The 17,752-nt window shown below is 43.0% G+C and overlaps 1 protein-coding gene across 5 annotated transcripts in view; it reads left to right on the top strand.

Annotated features, from left to right (window-relative positions):
* The window catches only part of xpo1b (exportin 1 (CRM1 homolog, yeast) b), a 26,081-nt gene extending 8,692 nt beyond the window's left edge, over positions 1–17,389 (top strand). For all 5 annotated transcript variants that reach the window (XM_026190726.1, XM_026190727.1, XM_026190728.1 and 2 more), the window contains 21 exons: positions 264–325; positions 2,455–2,499; positions 4,166–4,347; positions 7,423–7,471; positions 7,581–7,700; positions 7,829–7,957; positions 8,047–8,205; positions 8,325–8,522; positions 9,012–9,150; positions 10,261–10,442; positions 10,575–10,731; positions 10,847–11,010; positions 11,123–11,257; positions 11,345–11,528; positions 12,217–12,323; positions 12,753–12,947; positions 13,562–13,730; positions 13,997–14,131; positions 14,678–14,837; positions 14,915–15,011; positions 15,950–17,389. In XM_026190726.1, coding sequence (XP_026046511.1) covers positions 264–325; positions 2,455–2,499; positions 4,166–4,347; positions 7,423–7,471; positions 7,581–7,700; positions 7,829–7,957; positions 8,047–8,205; positions 8,325–8,522; positions 9,012–9,150; positions 10,261–10,442; positions 10,575–10,731; positions 10,847–11,010; positions 11,123–11,257; positions 11,345–11,528; positions 12,217–12,323; positions 12,753–12,947; positions 13,562–13,730; positions 13,997–14,131; positions 14,678–14,837; positions 14,915–15,011; positions 15,950–16,096 — 2,915 coding nt within the window. In that variant the 3' untranslated portion in view covers positions 16,097–17,389. The remainder of the gene's footprint in view (positions 1–263; positions 326–2,454; positions 2,500–4,165; positions 4,348–7,422; positions 7,472–7,580; positions 7,701–7,828; positions 7,958–8,046; positions 8,206–8,324; positions 8,523–9,011; positions 9,151–10,260; positions 10,443–10,574; positions 10,732–10,846; positions 11,011–11,122; positions 11,258–11,344; positions 11,529–12,216; positions 12,324–12,752; positions 12,948–13,561; positions 13,731–13,996; positions 14,132–14,677; positions 14,838–14,914; positions 15,012–15,949) is intronic.
* The last annotated feature ends 363 nt before the right edge of the window (positions 17,390–17,752 follow it).

Consider the following 17,752-nt stretch of genomic DNA (forward strand, 5'->3'; position numbering starts at 1 on the left):
TGTCCTGTGAAAGTTCAGTGGCAGTTGCTGCTCACGTCCACGTGTTTATAAACTGGCTTTGCAACAGTGTGTGTATATGGAGAACCACACCTTTTTTTTTTCTACAGTACAAATGTGGGATATGATTGGCAGATTCAGCTAGTTATGAGCCCGCAGATTGTGTTAGGGTTACTGACTAATGTGCTCCAGGCAACTGCTGATGAACACATTTTTATTGGTGCATGCTAACGGACATCTTCTGATATTCTCTGTGTATTTGCCAGGTATAAAAAAGTATGTTGTTGGGCTCATTATCAAGACTTCATCTGATGCATCAAGTGTAGAGGTGAGTAAACTTTATATTTTATAAATAGGTTGTATTCTTGGGGTAATAGTACGAGATGGAACAACAAAAACAGTTCCTACTATGTTGCAAAACCTCTTCTGTTAGAAACACCCCGTAAGAGTTGGAGAATTTGGTTTCCCATTCTCGTGACTGGATTTCAAATAGTCAGTAGTTCAGGACTGCCCGTGTCACATCTTTGTGTCCATAACGCCCCAGATGTTTTGAGTGGGTCACAGGTCTGGGATGTGCCCATGTGTCCACGAACAATTTCCCATTTTGATTCAGATCACAGGATAATTTTCCACTTCCCATCAGTCTGCCTTAAACGAGCTCAGGTCTGGAGAAGAGCTTTTTGTTCTTCTTTAAATAACATTTTATTTGTGTTTGTGAATGCATTGATGAACTGTATTCATAGTAATTTCTACAGCAGTGCAGTGCTGTCTGAGGACCCAAAGTCCATGGCTGTTAAACATTGGAGTCTTATCGCTTATGTGCAGAGATTTGTCTGGATTCTGTGAATCTTTTAATTGCTCCCGGGTTCTTTACAATTGGGCAATTTGCCCATTCAGTCAAGAACAAGGTGGTGAGACCCTCCCCATCGTAAAGTTGGAGAGATCCTGCCTGCGGTGCGTTTTTTGTACTCAGTAATGTTACAAATTAGCTTAAAGGCAAAGAAGTTCCACCAGATTCTTGTTTGATTGTTTGAGTTTCTTTTGTAAAGAGTTTAGTCCACGTTTCCAGGATTTTGGAAGCATGTCACTGGGAAATTTTAAATGGGTATATATTATAAATCATAATAAAACATAAAATGCTGGTGTTTAATATGGCTCTTATTATTTGCAGTTCAGCAAAGGGTTTAAATGATTAAAGTGTACATTTTACACAACCTCCCTGTGGTTCAAGGAAAAGTCAGACATATTAGAAGATTCACTTTAAAAACAATTTATAACAATTTATAACCTCGTCGATGTTAAAAAATTTTTGCACAAACAGCCTCTTGTTCCCTCTCTCGTTATTTGTGTCCATGTTTTATTGCAGCAGCACTTTAAACAGGCAGGTTAGTAGGGCAGCCATGACTTAAGCTGCTAAGAGTGCTGTGTAATTCAGAACAACTATGGTGACTTCAGCAGCTTTTCTCACTGTTTCAGCCATTGTGAGCACTCAAGCAGTTAAAAGGCTGGAGTTGTAAAATGTTTTAAATTTAAACTGACAGCAAGCTTTTCTGGTGTTCATTAGGAGAATGCAGTGTTTTTCTCATAAGTACAGAGATTGATACATGAAAATATGACATGCTGGCCTAGCTTTAAGGTTTTTAAGTCCAATGAAGCTTGATTTTTCTTGGTGGTTGTATTGCTGTTATAAAAACAGCAAGAAAGGGGGGTAAATTGAAAGGTAAAGGAAAATGTAAAATTTTGTTTTAGATTTGATTAATGGAAAGGATTTGTGCTTTGTAAATGTTCCTTAAATGATTTTAAATGTGAAGTCAGAAGAGCCAGACGGTGAACACTGTTAAATACTTGTTTGCTTTAACAAGAGGTTAGCTGAGGAGAAGAAGACAACATAAAAATGAAGGAGTGCAGATGCCACCTACAACAAAATGATGTCTAGTTAGTATTTAACTTCCTGCTGAGCAAGCAACTTTCCAGCCGTGTTTCAGGTGTTTGCATCATTCTCAAGTATGTAACTCTACAAAACATGATATATTTACCAAGTTTATTAAGGTTATTAAACCAACCAGATACACCAGACTAGAGGTTTTGTGAGGGGATTTTCCAAAAGAGCACTCAAAAAGAATAATTTCAGTGAGCTTTAAAAACCATAACTCTCCATTATAGAAATGACTATTTGTGTCTGGCTTACTTTACTGCAGGTTATAATTGTAGGATAAATTCAATTCTTGGTGTTTACTTTCAAATGCACATGACCAGCCTCGACATTTCTGTTACAAACACCTGTGACTTTATCTCGTGGGTGAAACCCAGCCTTTACTAATTTTATATAAAATGTCAAACATCAACATGTTCATACATTTTCTCTTGTTATACCTTACCTTTTCATGATGTGTTTAAAGGATATGGTTGTGTAACTGAAACGTGTTCCTTGACTTACTTCTTTTTATTTCTTTTTAGAAAGAGAAGGTGTACATTGGCAAGCTGAACATGATCCTTGTTCAGGTAAGAGTTGCTTGGGTTCGTTTTTGGACCTACTCAGTCCTTTGTGGGGGATGTTTTCTCTTCATTTTGCGTTGTTACTGTTAGTTTACTGAATGAAAAATGTGGCCTGTCTATTGTCTGTGTGCGTGCGTGCGCTTAGATGTGTCTGAGCTGCATGTGGTAAATGTTTTCTATTTGCAAAACAATATCAGAGAATCCAAGAATTGTTAAAACAAAGGATTTGATTGTGCACTTTCAGCCACAGATTTTGTTTTCATTTCAGACCTGTTAAATATCTAACTATATCAAACATATAGTATTGGTTACACTGTAAATAATAAAGTGTGCGTTACTTTTCTTTTAAATCTATCAGTATTATCTTTACAGAGCCTCAGTAACACTGAGAAACACTTCATTGTGTTTATAACTGTGATGTTTTCCTAACCCTCAGCGTTCATGTGGGTGAATAGTGGAGAGGGATAAAGAAAGTGTCAGCAAACAGTTTCCAAGAAGCTATTCACTCTGACAGCAGTAGCGTACATCAGAGCAGAGATTCACTTAGCTAGCTACGTGTGTTGTACTCATTGCCTGGAGCATGGTAGAGCCACTGAGTCACAGAGTACTATGATATGTACTATACAGCCTGATTCAGAGCAGTATATACAGTAAAGATAACACAGCAAATGTCATAATTTTCACTGGAGACCATGTTACAGGTCCATGAGCAAAGTGGTTCTTGCTACCAAAGACACAGTGCTTTGTTAATGTCTAATAAACAAGTGGGTGTGTATTATTGACCATTATCGACTCCTAAATGGTAAAATTCTGGGTGTCGTCATATGAAGCAGTAAATCTAAAAACGCTGGGTTTGAACCTTATGTTGTTGTTGCCTCAGTGCTTCTCTTTTGCAGTGGTTCTTTTTAACCTGAAGATGTCACTCTTAATTGGTAGATCTGGCTCAAAAAACATCAGTGTCATTAAAAAGGGACATCAGTACTACTTGAATGTCTCAGCCGAGGCAAACGATGCTTAGAAAGTGACTGTGATCTTGTGATAATAAAGGATATCATCTCGAAGAGTGTGGCAGAAAAATGGATGTATGTGTCTGTATGGAAACATACAAATTAGTTAAAAACTGGCAAAGTGGAAATCATCATGGAGCTGTTGATGGCAGTATCCTTAATTCAGCAAGGCACTGAAATCTGTAAATGCAGAGTTGTAGAAATATCAGGACCATGAGACCAACAACTTAGACCTTAGTGCTTCTAAATGTGCAACGTGACATTTTTCCCATGTTTTTGCGTTTGATGAATGTGTGAGTGAGGGAGCGAGAGGCAGAGATTGGTTCACTGACTTCACAAGTGACTTTGCATTAATGCCAGTGAGAATGAGTCACCGCTTACGTCATTTGAGCTAACGTTGTTTTGGCCTGGAGGGGCTGAAGAGCTCCAGATTCCACGTTCATCGTCAGGAGGCTGGTTAAAATGGTTATGTTCAATATGGACAATTAAGTATGGAGTTTAACAAAAACGGCATTTTCTTCACTACGGGATGCTTGTAAAAGAAATGTTTTTGACTTGAGACTGATGGGGAGTTGCAGTTTGATCTCGTTTTTTTCTTCAGATTACACATTCTTCTCAGTGTGTGCCATCTCTCACTAACATGTCTGTGTCCTCTACGTCTGCAGATCCTGAAGCAGGAGTGGCCCAAGCACTGGCCCACCTTCATCAGTGACATTGTGGGGGCGAGTCGTACCAGCGAGAGCCTCTGTCAGAACAACATGGTCATTCTGAAGCTGCTCAGCGAGGAGGTGTTTGACTTCTCTAGTGGCCAAATGACCCAGGTCAAGGCCAAACACCTAAAAGACAGGTCAGTTTTGAGAGCATGGATGCCAAAATGTCTTTGATCATTACCCCCAACATACCTTAGCATAGGAAAGCTTTTCTATAGAAGGTTCACACCGAAATCAATCAAATCAACTTTTTAAAGAGTTCAGTCCTGCAACTTTGTGTTGCCACATTATTTCAGAGGCTCATGAAACACGATGTCTTTGTGCTGGCATTTGAAAATGGATTTCACTTTAAGATGAAATGTGGCTCCATGTTATCAATCAGTAATGTCAGGGCAATAAGGTTGTTATACAGTTTCTTTTATATTATTAATATGCAGTTGTGTACTTGCCTGAAAATTCTGCTATGGGGGGAAAAAAAACACAGATCAAATAAACATAGATATTTTTTTTTTATGAATATTCCTCATATCTAAAGATGTGGGTTGATTGTTTAGCACAGTTGACTGTTGTTGATGTTTAATAGCCATCCATCCATCCATCCATCCATCCATCTTCTTCTGCTGCCTCCGGGGCCGGGCCCCGGAGGCAGCAGCTTGAGCAGAGAAGCCCAGACCTCCCTCTCCCCAGCCACCTCCTCTAGCTTATCCGGGGGAACACCAAGGCGTTCCCAGGCCAGCCGAGAGATATAATCTCTCCAGCGTGTCTTGGGTCTGCCCCGGGCCTCCTCCCGCTGGGACATGTCCGGAACACCTCACCCAGGTGGCTTCCTTGTCAAATATCCGAACCACCTCAGCTGGCTCCTTTCAATGTGGAGGAGCAGCGGTTCTACTCTGAGCCTCTCCCGGATGGCTGAACTTCTCACCTTATCTCTAAGGGAGACGCCAGCCACCCTTCGGAGGAAGCTCATTTCCGCTGCTTGTATCCGCAATCTCGTTCTTTCGGTCACTACCCACGGCTCGTGGCCGTAGGTGAGGGTAGGGACGTAGATCGACCAGTAAATTGAGAGCTTTGCTTTTACGTTCAGCTCTCTCTTCACCACGACGGACCGGTGCAGCGTCCGCATCACTGTCGCCGCAGCACCAATCCGCCTGTCGATCTCTGGCTCCCATCACATCAACAAGACCCCGAGATACTTTAACTCCTCCATTTGGGGCAGGAACTCATCCCCAACCCGGAGTGGGCACTCCACCCTTTTCCGGCTGAGAATCATGGCCTCAGATTTGGAGGTGCTGATCCTCATTCCTGCTGCTTCACACTCGGCTGCGAAACGTTCCAGTGCGGGCTGGAGGCCACCACCTGATGAAGCCAACAGAACCACATCATCTGCAAAAATCAGAGATGAGATTCTGAGGCCACCAAAGCGAAAGCCCTCCGCCACTTGGCTGCGCCTAGAAATCCTGTCCATAAAAATTATGAACAGAATCGGTGACAAAGGGCAGCCCTGGCAGAGCCCATCACCCACCGGGAACGAGTCCGACTTATTGCTGGCAATAATCGTATAAGGATCGAATGGCCCGTAGCAATGGGCCAGACACCCCATACTCCCGTAGTACCTCCCACAGGAGGTATTCCTTCTCCAAGTCCACAAAACACATATAGACTGGTTGGGCAAACTTCCATGCGCCTCAAGTATCCTTGAGAGGATAAAGAGCTGGTCCAGTGTTCCGCGACCAGGACGAAAACCGCATTGTTCCTCCTGTATCTGAGGTTCGACTAGCAGACGAACTCTCCTCTCCAGCACCCTGGTATAGATTTTCCCAGGGAGGCTGAGGAGTGTGATCCCCCTGTAGTTGGAACACACCCTCCGGTCCCCCTTCTTAAAAATGGGGACCACCACCCCGGTCTGCCAGTCCAGTGGTACTGCCCCTGATCTCCACGCAACATTGTAGAGGCGTGTCAACCAGGACAGCCCTACAAAGTCCAGAGCCTTCAGGAACTCTGGGCGGACCTCATCAACACCAGGGGCTCTGCCACCAAGGAGTTGTTTAACTGCCTCAGTGACCTCGTGTGCCACATGCACTTATGGACACTCTTATGTTCGAACAAGGTGTTTGTTATGGGCAAACTGTGATTTGCACAGAAGTCCAATAACAAAACACCACTCGGGTTCAGATCAGGGAGGCCGTTCCTGAAACATGAAGCTCGCGTGATTGGGAGCTTCATGTTTTATTGTTTCCTCATCCAAAGAATCCGAAATATGTCCACTGGGGCTGAAGTCATTTTAGATTTTAGATGTTTTGGGGTTTTTTTTCTCTTCAGATGACTAAAGAAGGTCATCCCGATTGACTGTTTGGAACTACATTCAATGACAAATGAGGCTTATTATGTTTAGACTCGGTGCAATTGAATTTACCAAGTCTAGTATAACTAAACAAGCTGTAAACTACTAAATCTGACTAAACATTTAATACACTGCTACCCAGGAATACCGTGTCACATGATACACACAAACGCCAAAGGAAAAGACATTGATAGAATATTAAAACCATCGTTTATTTCCTTCCTTTTATATGCTCTCACTTTATTTTAATGCCATCTTAAAGCCTGTAATGTATTTTCTCAAAACGTCCCTGTTCTGCTGTCACCAGACGTCAGAGTGTAGCCATTTTCTTACATGGCCTGGTTCCCTGAGTTTTTCTGGAAGTCACCCAACATCACCCAGTGCATTTACTATTGGCCAGTTGGGCATCGTGTGTGGTACCTCCTACACAGTCTGTCTAGGCAGCACCCTCCACTAAACTACAGTGTTTTTCCAGTGGTGCAACTGTGTCTGAAGCAGACCATGTCCCATTGTGTGCTACATGTGAGGAAGGACAAATGTGAGAAATATTAACTAGACTCTCCTGAACTGGCCCAAAGTTCATGTGTGAAAACTGCTGCATGAGATGGGTGGAGTGTAACACTGGAGAGAGCGGGATAAGAGAGGGCGGTGTTACTTGAGTAGGTGGCAACTTGTTAGCTGCTGTCAGTGCAGCAAAACCTTTGAAACGGTGTTGGTTTGAAACCAAACATGAACAGACATAAAGTGATCAAAAGAAACGAACCACGGTTATTTACATTGTTTCAGGGCACAGGTTGTACATGAAACTTTCAGATTTGTCTTTCATTATCAGTGTCAGATGCTGTTTAACATGTTGTTTGTTTTCTTTCAGCATGTGCAATGAATTCTCCCAGATATTCCAGCTGTGTCAGTTTGTTATGGTATGCATTCATCTTTTTCCTTGTATCGTACATTCTTTTTATCATCGGTTACACACCAGTGTTTGTTCTTCAGCTGATTTTACTGATCGTGTTGCTGTGTGCACCTCAGGAGAATTCCCAGAATGCCCCCCTGGTCCATGCCACCCTGGAGACACTTCTGCGTTTTCTCAACTGGATTCCTCTGGGATACATCTTTGAAACCAAACTGATCAGCACATTGGTGTATAAGGTGCGGCCGCAAAGACGCACACAACACACAAAGATGCAGATTTGTGTGATTATTTAAAATATTCGATGATGTGCATAAAATCGATTTATAATGGATATTTAACATATATATATTTTTATTTTAAACAGTTCTTGAACGTGCCGATGTTTCGCAACGTGACGTTGAAGTGCCTGACAGAGATTGCGGGCGTGAGTGTCAGCCAGTACGAGGAGCAGTTTGTTACCCTCTTCACGCTGACCATGTGTCAGCTCAAACAGGTGGGTTACCCGGTGACATCTGACAAAGCCACACTGACACGTTGCTCGGTTTGAGACTCTAAGATGAATTTTAACTCTAATCTGTTCAGATGCTGCCTCTGAACACCAACATTCGGCTGGCCTACGCCAACGGGAAAGATGACGAGCAAAACTTCATCCAGAACCTCAGTCTGTTCCTGTGTACTTTCCTTAAAGAGCACGGGCAACTCATTGAGAAGAGGCTCAACCTCAGAGAGACATTAATGGAGGTAAGGGAAGCACGGTATTCTGTATTTTGTTGTTGCTCTACATAGGCTGCACAGGAGAAGATTATGGTAATTAGCTAACATGTTCACGTTACATTGCAACTCCCCTGGTTCTCCTTCAGGCCCTCCACTACATGCTGCTGGTGTCAGAGGTGGAAGAGACTGAGATCTTCAAAATCTGCCTGGAGTATTGGAATCACTTGGCCGCTGAGCTCTACAGAGAGAGTCCCTTTTCCACATCCACGTCCCCTCTGCTGTCTGGCAACCAGCACTTTGATGTGCCTCCACGCAGACAGCTCTATCTACCCGTTCTCTCCAAGGTACCTCTTAGAACAAGATGGTATTTATTCATACCACATACATGATCGCAGAGCCCCATGATTGAAGTTGAGTTTATAAATGCAGACTCTTCTTTAAGAAGCATGTCTTACGTTTATAGTGAAGATGACACAGAGGTTGCTGAAGTGTTTCCAGTTTGTGGAACCTGAAGCGTCTCAGCTCGCAGTCATACTAGAAAGACTTGGCTCAGGCCAGCGACAGGTGGCTGCTTCAGAGCTGCCAAAAGAGATGCTGGTTACAGTGTTACTAAAAATCAGCAGCTACTAAAGTAATACAAACATTTTTTTTCTACTTAATGATATTTTACATTCCATATGTGTGAAATGTGACTATAACCAGGAGACAAACCACTTGTATCGTCCTTTTACATTTATGAGAACACAAGCTAAGCTATATTTTCCTGTGTGTGTGAAAGGCAGGTGTTTTGATTTGTGTACTTGCTGACAGGTTTTTTTTATCTGGAGTAACAGGTGCGTCTGCTGATGGTAAGTCGGATGGCCAAGCCAGAGGAGGTCCTGGTGGTGGAGAATGATCAGGGGGAGGTGGTCAGGGAGTTCATGAAGGACACAGATTCCATCAATCTCTACAAGAATATGAGGGAGACCCTTGGTATGACTTAATGATAGCTTCTAATATTTTATATCCTTAAGCTTGATTTATAGTACTGTGTTAAATCTGCAGCATAATCTACGCTGCAGCAGTTGTGTCTCCGCTTGCTAGTAAAATCCTGTGTAAATGAGGTATAATGATTAGCAAAATAAGATTTTGCTAATGCAGGTACATGCTGGTTTCTTGTTTTAAAGCTCGAATAATCTGTGTAAAGGCTCGATCGCTTCTGAATTCTTTTTGGGGGGGGGGGGGGGGGGGTTTCTTTTTCTTGCATTTCGATGTAGCAGTGGTATGATACTATTAGCTTGAAGTGAATGTGATCGTCTCAGTTTACCCTGGTGATAGCAGACCAGTGCAACTCAGCAGCGCTCAAGTACAAATGCAAATGATGACGACGCTACTGCAGCGTAGGCTCTGCAGGGATTCAACACAGGACTGTAAATCAAGCTTTAAACTCTCTTTTTTTCTAGGCCACTTGTCTTAAGAAGCAGTGTTTAACTGATCATAACCACAAGAAGTCATATTTTTGAATAGATCTTAATTAATGCATCCATCCAGTGGCTTCAGCAGCTGGATTTGTATTTACTGATCAGACACATCCTCCAACAGGTTAGGCGAGTTGTTCTCAGCACCACTGTAATATTTAAATATTGTAGGAGAATCGGGCGGCACCATGGCTCAGTGGTTAGCACTGCCGGCTGGCTGGGGCCTTTCTGTGCGTCTGCGTGGATTTCGTCCGGGTGCTCTGGTTTTCCCCCACAGATCCAAAGAAATGCAGGTTAGATCGATTGGAAACTCGTAGACTGGCAGAAGGATAAGCTGTTTGAATAATGGATGGATGTAGGGAAAGCTTTAGCTTTGACTGTAGAACTGACTGACTATAAATTTACATTTGACTAAATTGGCTTGATCAGTGTCACTCATCACACAGGCGTCAGTGTTTTTTAGGGAAAATTCATTCCGCCATTTCTTCTCATATATGTTTCTTTCTTTTTTTGTTGTTTTTATCTCTCTCTCTGTCTTGGTTCTGAACTGTGTCTCTAGTTTTAACTCTTAATTTAGCAGAAACTGTACTGTACTCTGATACACATTTCCTCTACTGTCCTGCAGTGTACCTGACTCACTTGGATTATGCGGACACAGAACGCATAATGACAGAGAAGCTTCACAACCAGGTAAATGGTACTGAATGGTCCTGGAAGAACCTCAACACACTGTGCTGGGCCATTGGATCCATCAGTGGGGCTATGCACGAGGAGGATGAGAAGAGGTTCCTTGTTACTGTCATTAAGGTATTGATGTGTCTGTGTATTTAGGTTTAGGTGACAGCAGTCCCTCACTCATGCTTACGCCTCATATTAATTATTGTCTCACCCATAAGGTTTAACATTAAGCCTAAGTGAATCCTTTGGTGTTTGCTTCAGGATCTGCTGGGTCTCTGTGAGCAGAAGCGAGGAAAAGACAACAAGGCCATCATCGCCTCTAACATCATGTACATTGTTGGCCAGTACCCTCGTTTTCTTAGAGCCCACTGGAAGTTCCTCAAAACTGTTGTGAACAAGCTCTTTGAGTTCATGCATGGTGAGCTGGAGTATTTTTATTTGTTGAACTCCCTCTTTGCATCTATTTCAGGCAGATGGATGAATAGATGGATACAGCTCTAATGCATTTTTATTTTTCTGTCCTGCCCTCACAGAGACCCATGATGGAGTTCAGGACATGGCGTGCGACACCTTCATTAAGATTGCCCAGAAGTGTCGGCGCCACTTTATCCAGGTGCAGGTGGGAGAGGTGATGCCCTTCATCGATGAGATCCTCAACAACATTAACACGATCATCTGTGACCTTCAGCCTCAGCAGGTCATTAAGTGTTCTTACCCACAGAAATCCATCAGAGAGAGGCACAGCTGTCTCTTATTTGCCCAGTTGAGTGTCCGTGCTGACTGTTTTGTTTGTTTGTGTGTACGCACAGGTGCACACGTTTTATGAGGCAGTAGGGTACATGATCGGGGCACAGACCGACCAGGCTGTTCAGGAGCACCTGATAGAGAAATATATGCTGCTGCCCAATCAAGTGTGGGACAGTATCATCCAGCAGGCCACCAAGGTAAGATGGTGTATCACCGTTTATTCACATTTCAGAGACACACAAGCTGTTTGTTAATGGCTCTTCTGCTCCTCTTCCGTCCATGAGAACGTGGACATCTTGAAGGACCCAGAAACCGTCAAACAGCTGGGCAGCATTCTTAAGACCAATGTCAGGGCCTGCAAGGCAGTGGGACACCCCTTTGTTATCCAGCTGGGACGGATTTACCTTGACATGCTCAACGTGTACAAGTGCCTCAGCGAGAACATCTCTGCTGCCATTCAGACAAACGGTAAGACCGGCACATTTGTTTTCATCGTGCAGCAGACTGTCACAGTTGCATGGTGGTCACTGCAGACAGATGGTTGTAAACATGCTTACTGTCATGCTGCTGTCAGAGCAGTGAGGTTATAGCTGTTCTGTAAGCAGCACACAAACTGAGTTGATTTTCAGAGGTTTATACTGTTTGTTTTACTTTTATAGTGTTCATCACACTCCAATCAGGGTTAAGTCAGTGTGGTAGATGAGATGAATATCAGCCACTGTTTCAGATAATTGACGTCTTATTTGCTGATACCAGTCATCGAGAAGAATAGGGGCCAGTGTTTAGCTGATAAATGGGTGCAGCGCTAGTATAATATTTAATGATCTGTAATTATATCATACTTCTTCATTCCAGCCATTTTTCTAGCAGACTTCTGTTCCAAGTGGGCTCTTAGTCAGCTACAAAGTCTTTTCTCTCGTTTTTTTTTTTTTGCATTACAGTAATTAAGGTAATTCCACGTGTGAGATATGTGTTATGTAACATGGGATGGGTTTCATTGGCACAAAAAGCTGAGATTTGAGAGGTGTGCAGTGCACATTAAGTTTAGCGAGAGCTACACATTTAGACCCAGCTGCTATGTGTGAGACTTTTGTTGTTTTGTTTTTTTCCCATCCTCATTAAGAAGTCGCATGTTCTGCTAATGTCTGTGTTGCAGGTGAGATGGTGACAAAGCAGCCACTGATCCGGAGTATGAGAACAGTGAAACGGGAGACTCTGAAGCTGATCTCAGGCTGGGTCAGCCGATCAAACGACCCACAGATGGTGAGAAAGGCGCTCACATATGTCACTGCTGAAGGAGACAAACCCAGTTGGGGCTTTATGTTGACAAAGAATGAAGGAAGAAAGCTGCTGTACTAAAAATGCTGATGATATCAGAAGTGATATATTTACACTCTTGTGTCCTCCTGAGTTACTCCTACTGTAGCAGCCAGTGGAACAGCTGACTGTGGAACAGCTTTCGAACAATCCAATCGGTATTTTTAGATCAGACACAAAGATTGTGTTCCCCTGCGGCAGACTTTTCTGCCCCCCCCCTGTGTTTGCATCTGCACAACCCTTTAATATTCACAGTTTGTCACTGTACTGAGGGGTTGGTCACCTTTCATAGTTTTATTTAAAGCATGTCTGCTCAGGTTTTTGTGCGTCACTCAAAGCTTTCTTTGCTGACGCCTCTTGTTGTTGTTGTTTCAGGTTGGTGAGAACTTTGTTCCCCCCCTGCTGGATGCCGTCCTCATTGACTACCAACGCAATGTCCCTGCCGCCCGTGAGCCTGAAGTCCTCAGCACCATGGCAACTATTGTCAACAAGCTGGGGGGGCACATCACCAGCGAGATACCCCAGATCTTTGATGCCGTCTTTGAGTGCACTCTAAACATGATCAACAAGGTACGACCCAGTGAGCCGCTGACGCATCATATGTGGATATTTGTTTTTAAATCTTTCCTGCACACGTGACCGAGACAGCAGTCTTTGTCTTTCTGTTTATCAAGTGGCCGGCCGTCTGTTCAACTGTTCGTAGTTATCAGCAGCTCTTTTATTACTGAGAGTAGTGAGTAAACACCTCAGTCATCAAATCAGCAGCTTTCATTTGCATTGGGATAAGCAATCTACCATGCGGCCTTCACTGCAGTGTGTAAATCACTGGGCGGATAATTACATTCATGCACGTCATCATTGTTGATAGAAAACAAAAAATCTATTTAACTGCAGCACTGCATTGGTTTTAGTCACTATCAGTTAAGTGCTTGTGTTCTGCAGGAAAAAAAATGAAAATCTTAAATTCAGTCGGCTTCAGCTGTTGTTTACTCTGACCTGAGCCTCTGTTTCCACTCCAAAATACAACTGGGACCCATCAGGTGCCTCTCAAAAACTAAAAACCTGCAGCAGTATGAGGCCAGATTTAAGTTAGACTGCTGATACGTTATTTCATGTGTAGCATTATGATATAACTTGGTTTGTAGATTTAAATTTTTCATCATCTGTTTGTATGTTTGTACCAGAACTTTGAGGAGTATCCAGAGCACAGGACCCACTTCTTCTACCTGCTCCAAGCTGTAAACTCGCACTGCTTCCCCGCATTCCTTGCCATCCCTCCAGCCCAGTTCAAACTAGTGCTGGACTCCATCATCTGGGCCTTTAAGCACACCATGAGGAACGTGGCTGACACTGGTAAGGGCTCAGAGATGAGTACACTAAGGTGTTTATGCTCTTATTGACCAACAACATCTTAAATACTGATAATGGGAAAACCCACTGTGGGATCCACAGGCAGAAACGTGACATGAAGGTGCACTGTGATCCTTTTCACACTGAAACAGACGTGCATCAGAACAGCGACATCACTGTGCAACCCGGCTGTTAACAATAAGCTGCTGTGGTCTTCGAAGGATGTGCAACTATAATTTTGTGTTGTTTTGTGTCTTGTCGCTGCTCAGGTCTGCAGATTCTGTACACCTTGCTGCAGAATGTGGCCCAGGAGGAGGCAGCCGCTCAAAGTTTCTACCAGACGTATTTCTGCGATATCCTGCAGCACATTTTCTCTGTGGTCACTGACACATCGCACACTGCTGGTGAGCTCACACACAATTGATGCCGTTCAGTTGTTTGAATCTGCAGTCGTCCAAATGATATTTATACTTTCAAAAAATGTTGGCGTCTGCTGTGCAGGTCAGATGAACATGTTTATGTTAAAATCATTGGCTCAGATCACAGTAAGGCTGTAGTAGTTCAGTACAACCTTTTAAAGGCACTAGTTTGAAAAATGGAAGTGACTTCTTGCTTAAAAGATCACACATTACTCAGTACTGATTTATTTAGGAGTTGATTGTAGTGTTGAATCTTCCTGGTGATGGGATCAAAAACATTTTTAAAAAGACACATTCATTATCTGAACTGGATTAAAGTCACTAAACCAGGCCAGGTAATATTAACACCTCCCCCAGAGAACTAAATCAATTTGAACGTGGCTTTACAAAGACGAGGGAATTAGGGAAAGACGATGGATTCATTTTCTGTGTGTGTGTGTGTGTGTGTGTGTGTGTGTGTGTGTGTGTGTGTGTGTGTGTGTGTGTGTGTGTGTGTGTGTGTGTGTGTGTGTGTGTGCGCGCGCGCTGCAGGCCTGACGATGCACGCGTCCATCCTGGCCTACATGTTCAACCTGGTGGAGGAGGGGAAGATCACTGCAGCGCTGAACCCCGCCAGCCCCACCACCAACCAGGTGTTCATCCAGGAATATGTGGCCAACCTGCTTAAGACTGCCTTCCCCCACCTGCAGGAGTGAGTGTGAACATTACGCATATAAGTGAGTCTGTTTTTCAGTCGATGCTTACGTGTGTGTGTGTTTTGTCTGTCAGTGCTCAGGTGAAGGTGTTTGTGACAGGGCTGTTCAGCTTAAACCAGGACATTCCTGCCTTCAAGGAGCATCTGAGGGACTTCCTCGTCCAGATAAAGGTGAGCTCGTCAGACTGTAGCAACTTTGATTGGAGGTGTATTAAGTATTCCTTTCAGTGTTGAGGAGGTACACAAAGTGTAAGTTGTGAGACTGAGTGTATCTCAGTTGTGTATTTGAGCTGAAGCACATGGAGCCTGTCCCTCTATGGAAGCTTTGTCTCTCCTTATCACTGACTACATAGCTAACTGCTTAGCTGTTGTTTCCACAAATAACATTTTCCTGCCACTTCATGGTCAGGCGGCCATGACTTTATGGAAGCTTTGTGGGTGCTGTTGGAAACATTCAATGTTGTGTCATGTGTCCTGATTGGTCTGATTATTATTATTTATTTATTATTTATAATTATTTTTTGTTGTTTATTTTTGTGCACTGAAGTTGACATTTAGGTGGTAATTATGTCAGTAAATCAAATACTGTTAAACCAATTGCTGAGGTCAAGCATGTTGGGTTTTTTGTTTGTTTTTTGTCTAAGAGGGCGAAAAGAAATGAAAGGGAATATCTGAATGATGGGCATCCCAAGAAGCCCAACCAATCAGCCGATCAGATCTTTTGTTTGTGAGCAGCAGCCAATCAGAAGGAAGTTATCTCAAAGAAAGGGAACGTGAGCTGAACGGCTCATGCAAATCTCTAAGAATATAAAAATGTAGAAATGCTGGAAATGAGCCTAATACATGCTTTTAAATGACTTTTTATTAAAAAGAATGTGCATGCTAACCCTGTTACAAATAAAAGTCCATCATTTGGAAGAGTGAGTTCAATTACCAGCACCCATAGTGAGTATTTGATCCCTCACTCCCAAATGGGGGTTTAGTAGTGTTGCAGTTAATTGAGCAGTCTAACAGTAAAAATTAGGATCTCGGTCGCTGTGGTAGAAAAGCAGCATGGCTTTCAAACCTTGTAGCTAACAGCAGCTTTCTGTGATTGTGTCGCTGTTCAGGAGTTTGCAGGTGAGGACACCTCGGACCTTTTTCTGGAGGAGAGGGAGGCTTCACTCCGACAGGCCCAGGAGGAGAAACACAAGATCCAGATGTCGGTGCCCGGCATCCTGAATCCTCACGAGATCCCAGAGGAGATGTGTGACTGAGCGCCTGCTCAGTCTAACTGTACAGTACTCCAAACTTAACCCTAACCACAGCAAACACAACAAAACCCAAGAGAGGCACTTGAGTGTGGTGGGAGGCCGTGGGCCATCCCATTGGATGTTTGTTGACCAAAATAATGCCAATACTCTGTAAATGATTACCGCATCACCCTGTGGTCCTTTTTACATGATCTGCGTTTTCTATGGAGACTTTTTGTGTAATAACTTTCCAAAACTGTTAATCTAGCTTACGTTCTGTTGGTCTCTGGCCCTTCTCAGACCTGCAAGATGAAGTTATAACGATTAGGACAAGTTAACCATGTTGTTTTGGATCAGTTTCCGTCACTTCCCTGGTTCTGTTTCCTAGTTCTTCCCTCTTTCCCATCTCTTTGTTTATATATAGATCTATTCTACACCCGGTGTGGGCAGGGGAGGGCGGGGGTGTTGTGAAAATCGGCCCATGTGTTGAGTTGGCATAGAAGCTTCTAGACCCGTGTTGTGACAGAAAGTGGTCTTTTAGAGGCGCACGCACCGCTTGTTTGGTGCCCCACGGCATTGTGGGAGAATGTGAATCTAATGGAAAATGAATGAAGGCTGAGAGACGCTGCTCGTGCAGCAGCATCTTGTTGCTCATGACTTTCTGCTTCACCCAAAAAACTGAGCTGCTGCTGCCAGCGTGAGGTTTTTCATGGAAAGCAAAAGCGAATATGTGCATATCATCCCAATTGTATAGCATCTTTAATACCATGGGAACATTTTTTTTTCCTCTTATTCTGTTATTTCTTTTTGTTGTGGGTGTGTGCGCGTGTGTGCTGTCGCCTAGTCGACATCAGCGTTTTGTTTTCCTCTAAGAGGATTGTTGCTCATTTGTGAGCCTTCATTAATGGGATGTTTTAAGGAAGTGGCGGAGGTATTTATGGGCTCTTTGGTTGGTTGCATCTTTATAACAACTCCTGTTTAACTCAGATGGCTTTTGATTTTGAATTGTACTAATTTAGATTGTTTACCATGCAGTAGTGCTTCAAGACACTACCTTTAGAGCAAAATGAGAAATAAACCTGGGTTTACATTTAATTTTGTATTTTTGCATTTTTCATTTGTAACTGTTTGAGTTTTGTCCAAATAAAGGCTTTTTTTTTTTTTTGTCCAGAGAGTAAATGAATTGCCAGTGAGTTTAATTAGGAAGAATGTATAAATCCAAATAAGCATCCAATCTCTAATGGCAGATTTCCCTTCTCAAGGTGTTACATTTGTTGTGAACTTTTTGAACTGATTAAAGGTGAGAATTTTATAATCCTGCCTTCGCTCAGATCTCTTCATTCCACAGCAGAGACTCGAGTTTTATATGAGCAGATATTGTTTGTGTGTCTGAAGACTTCAGTGTTGGCCTTGATCAATACTGAGTAAGAATGCAGTCTTTATCGTGTTACGATACAGCAGGCTTTTTCTGTTGAATTTTAAGTCATCGCTGCCATAGCTGACTAAACTCTAAACCTAACCTAACATTGTAACATACAGCCTTTGTTAGTGAGAGCTTTGCTCACTAGCTTTTTCTTGTGTCAACAGTTGAACAATGACACTGACGTTGTGCCGAATTCAGTTGTGAGCTGATTGAGTCATCAACTCTGAGAACTTGTGTTTACTTGTCCAACCCCACCT

This window comes from Astatotilapia calliptera, chromosome 13, assembly GCF_900246225.1.
Source record: "Astatotilapia calliptera chromosome 13, fAstCal1.2, whole genome shotgun sequence".
NCBI classification, from domain to species: Eukaryota; Metazoa; Chordata; class Actinopteri; order Cichliformes; family Cichlidae; genus Astatotilapia; species Astatotilapia calliptera.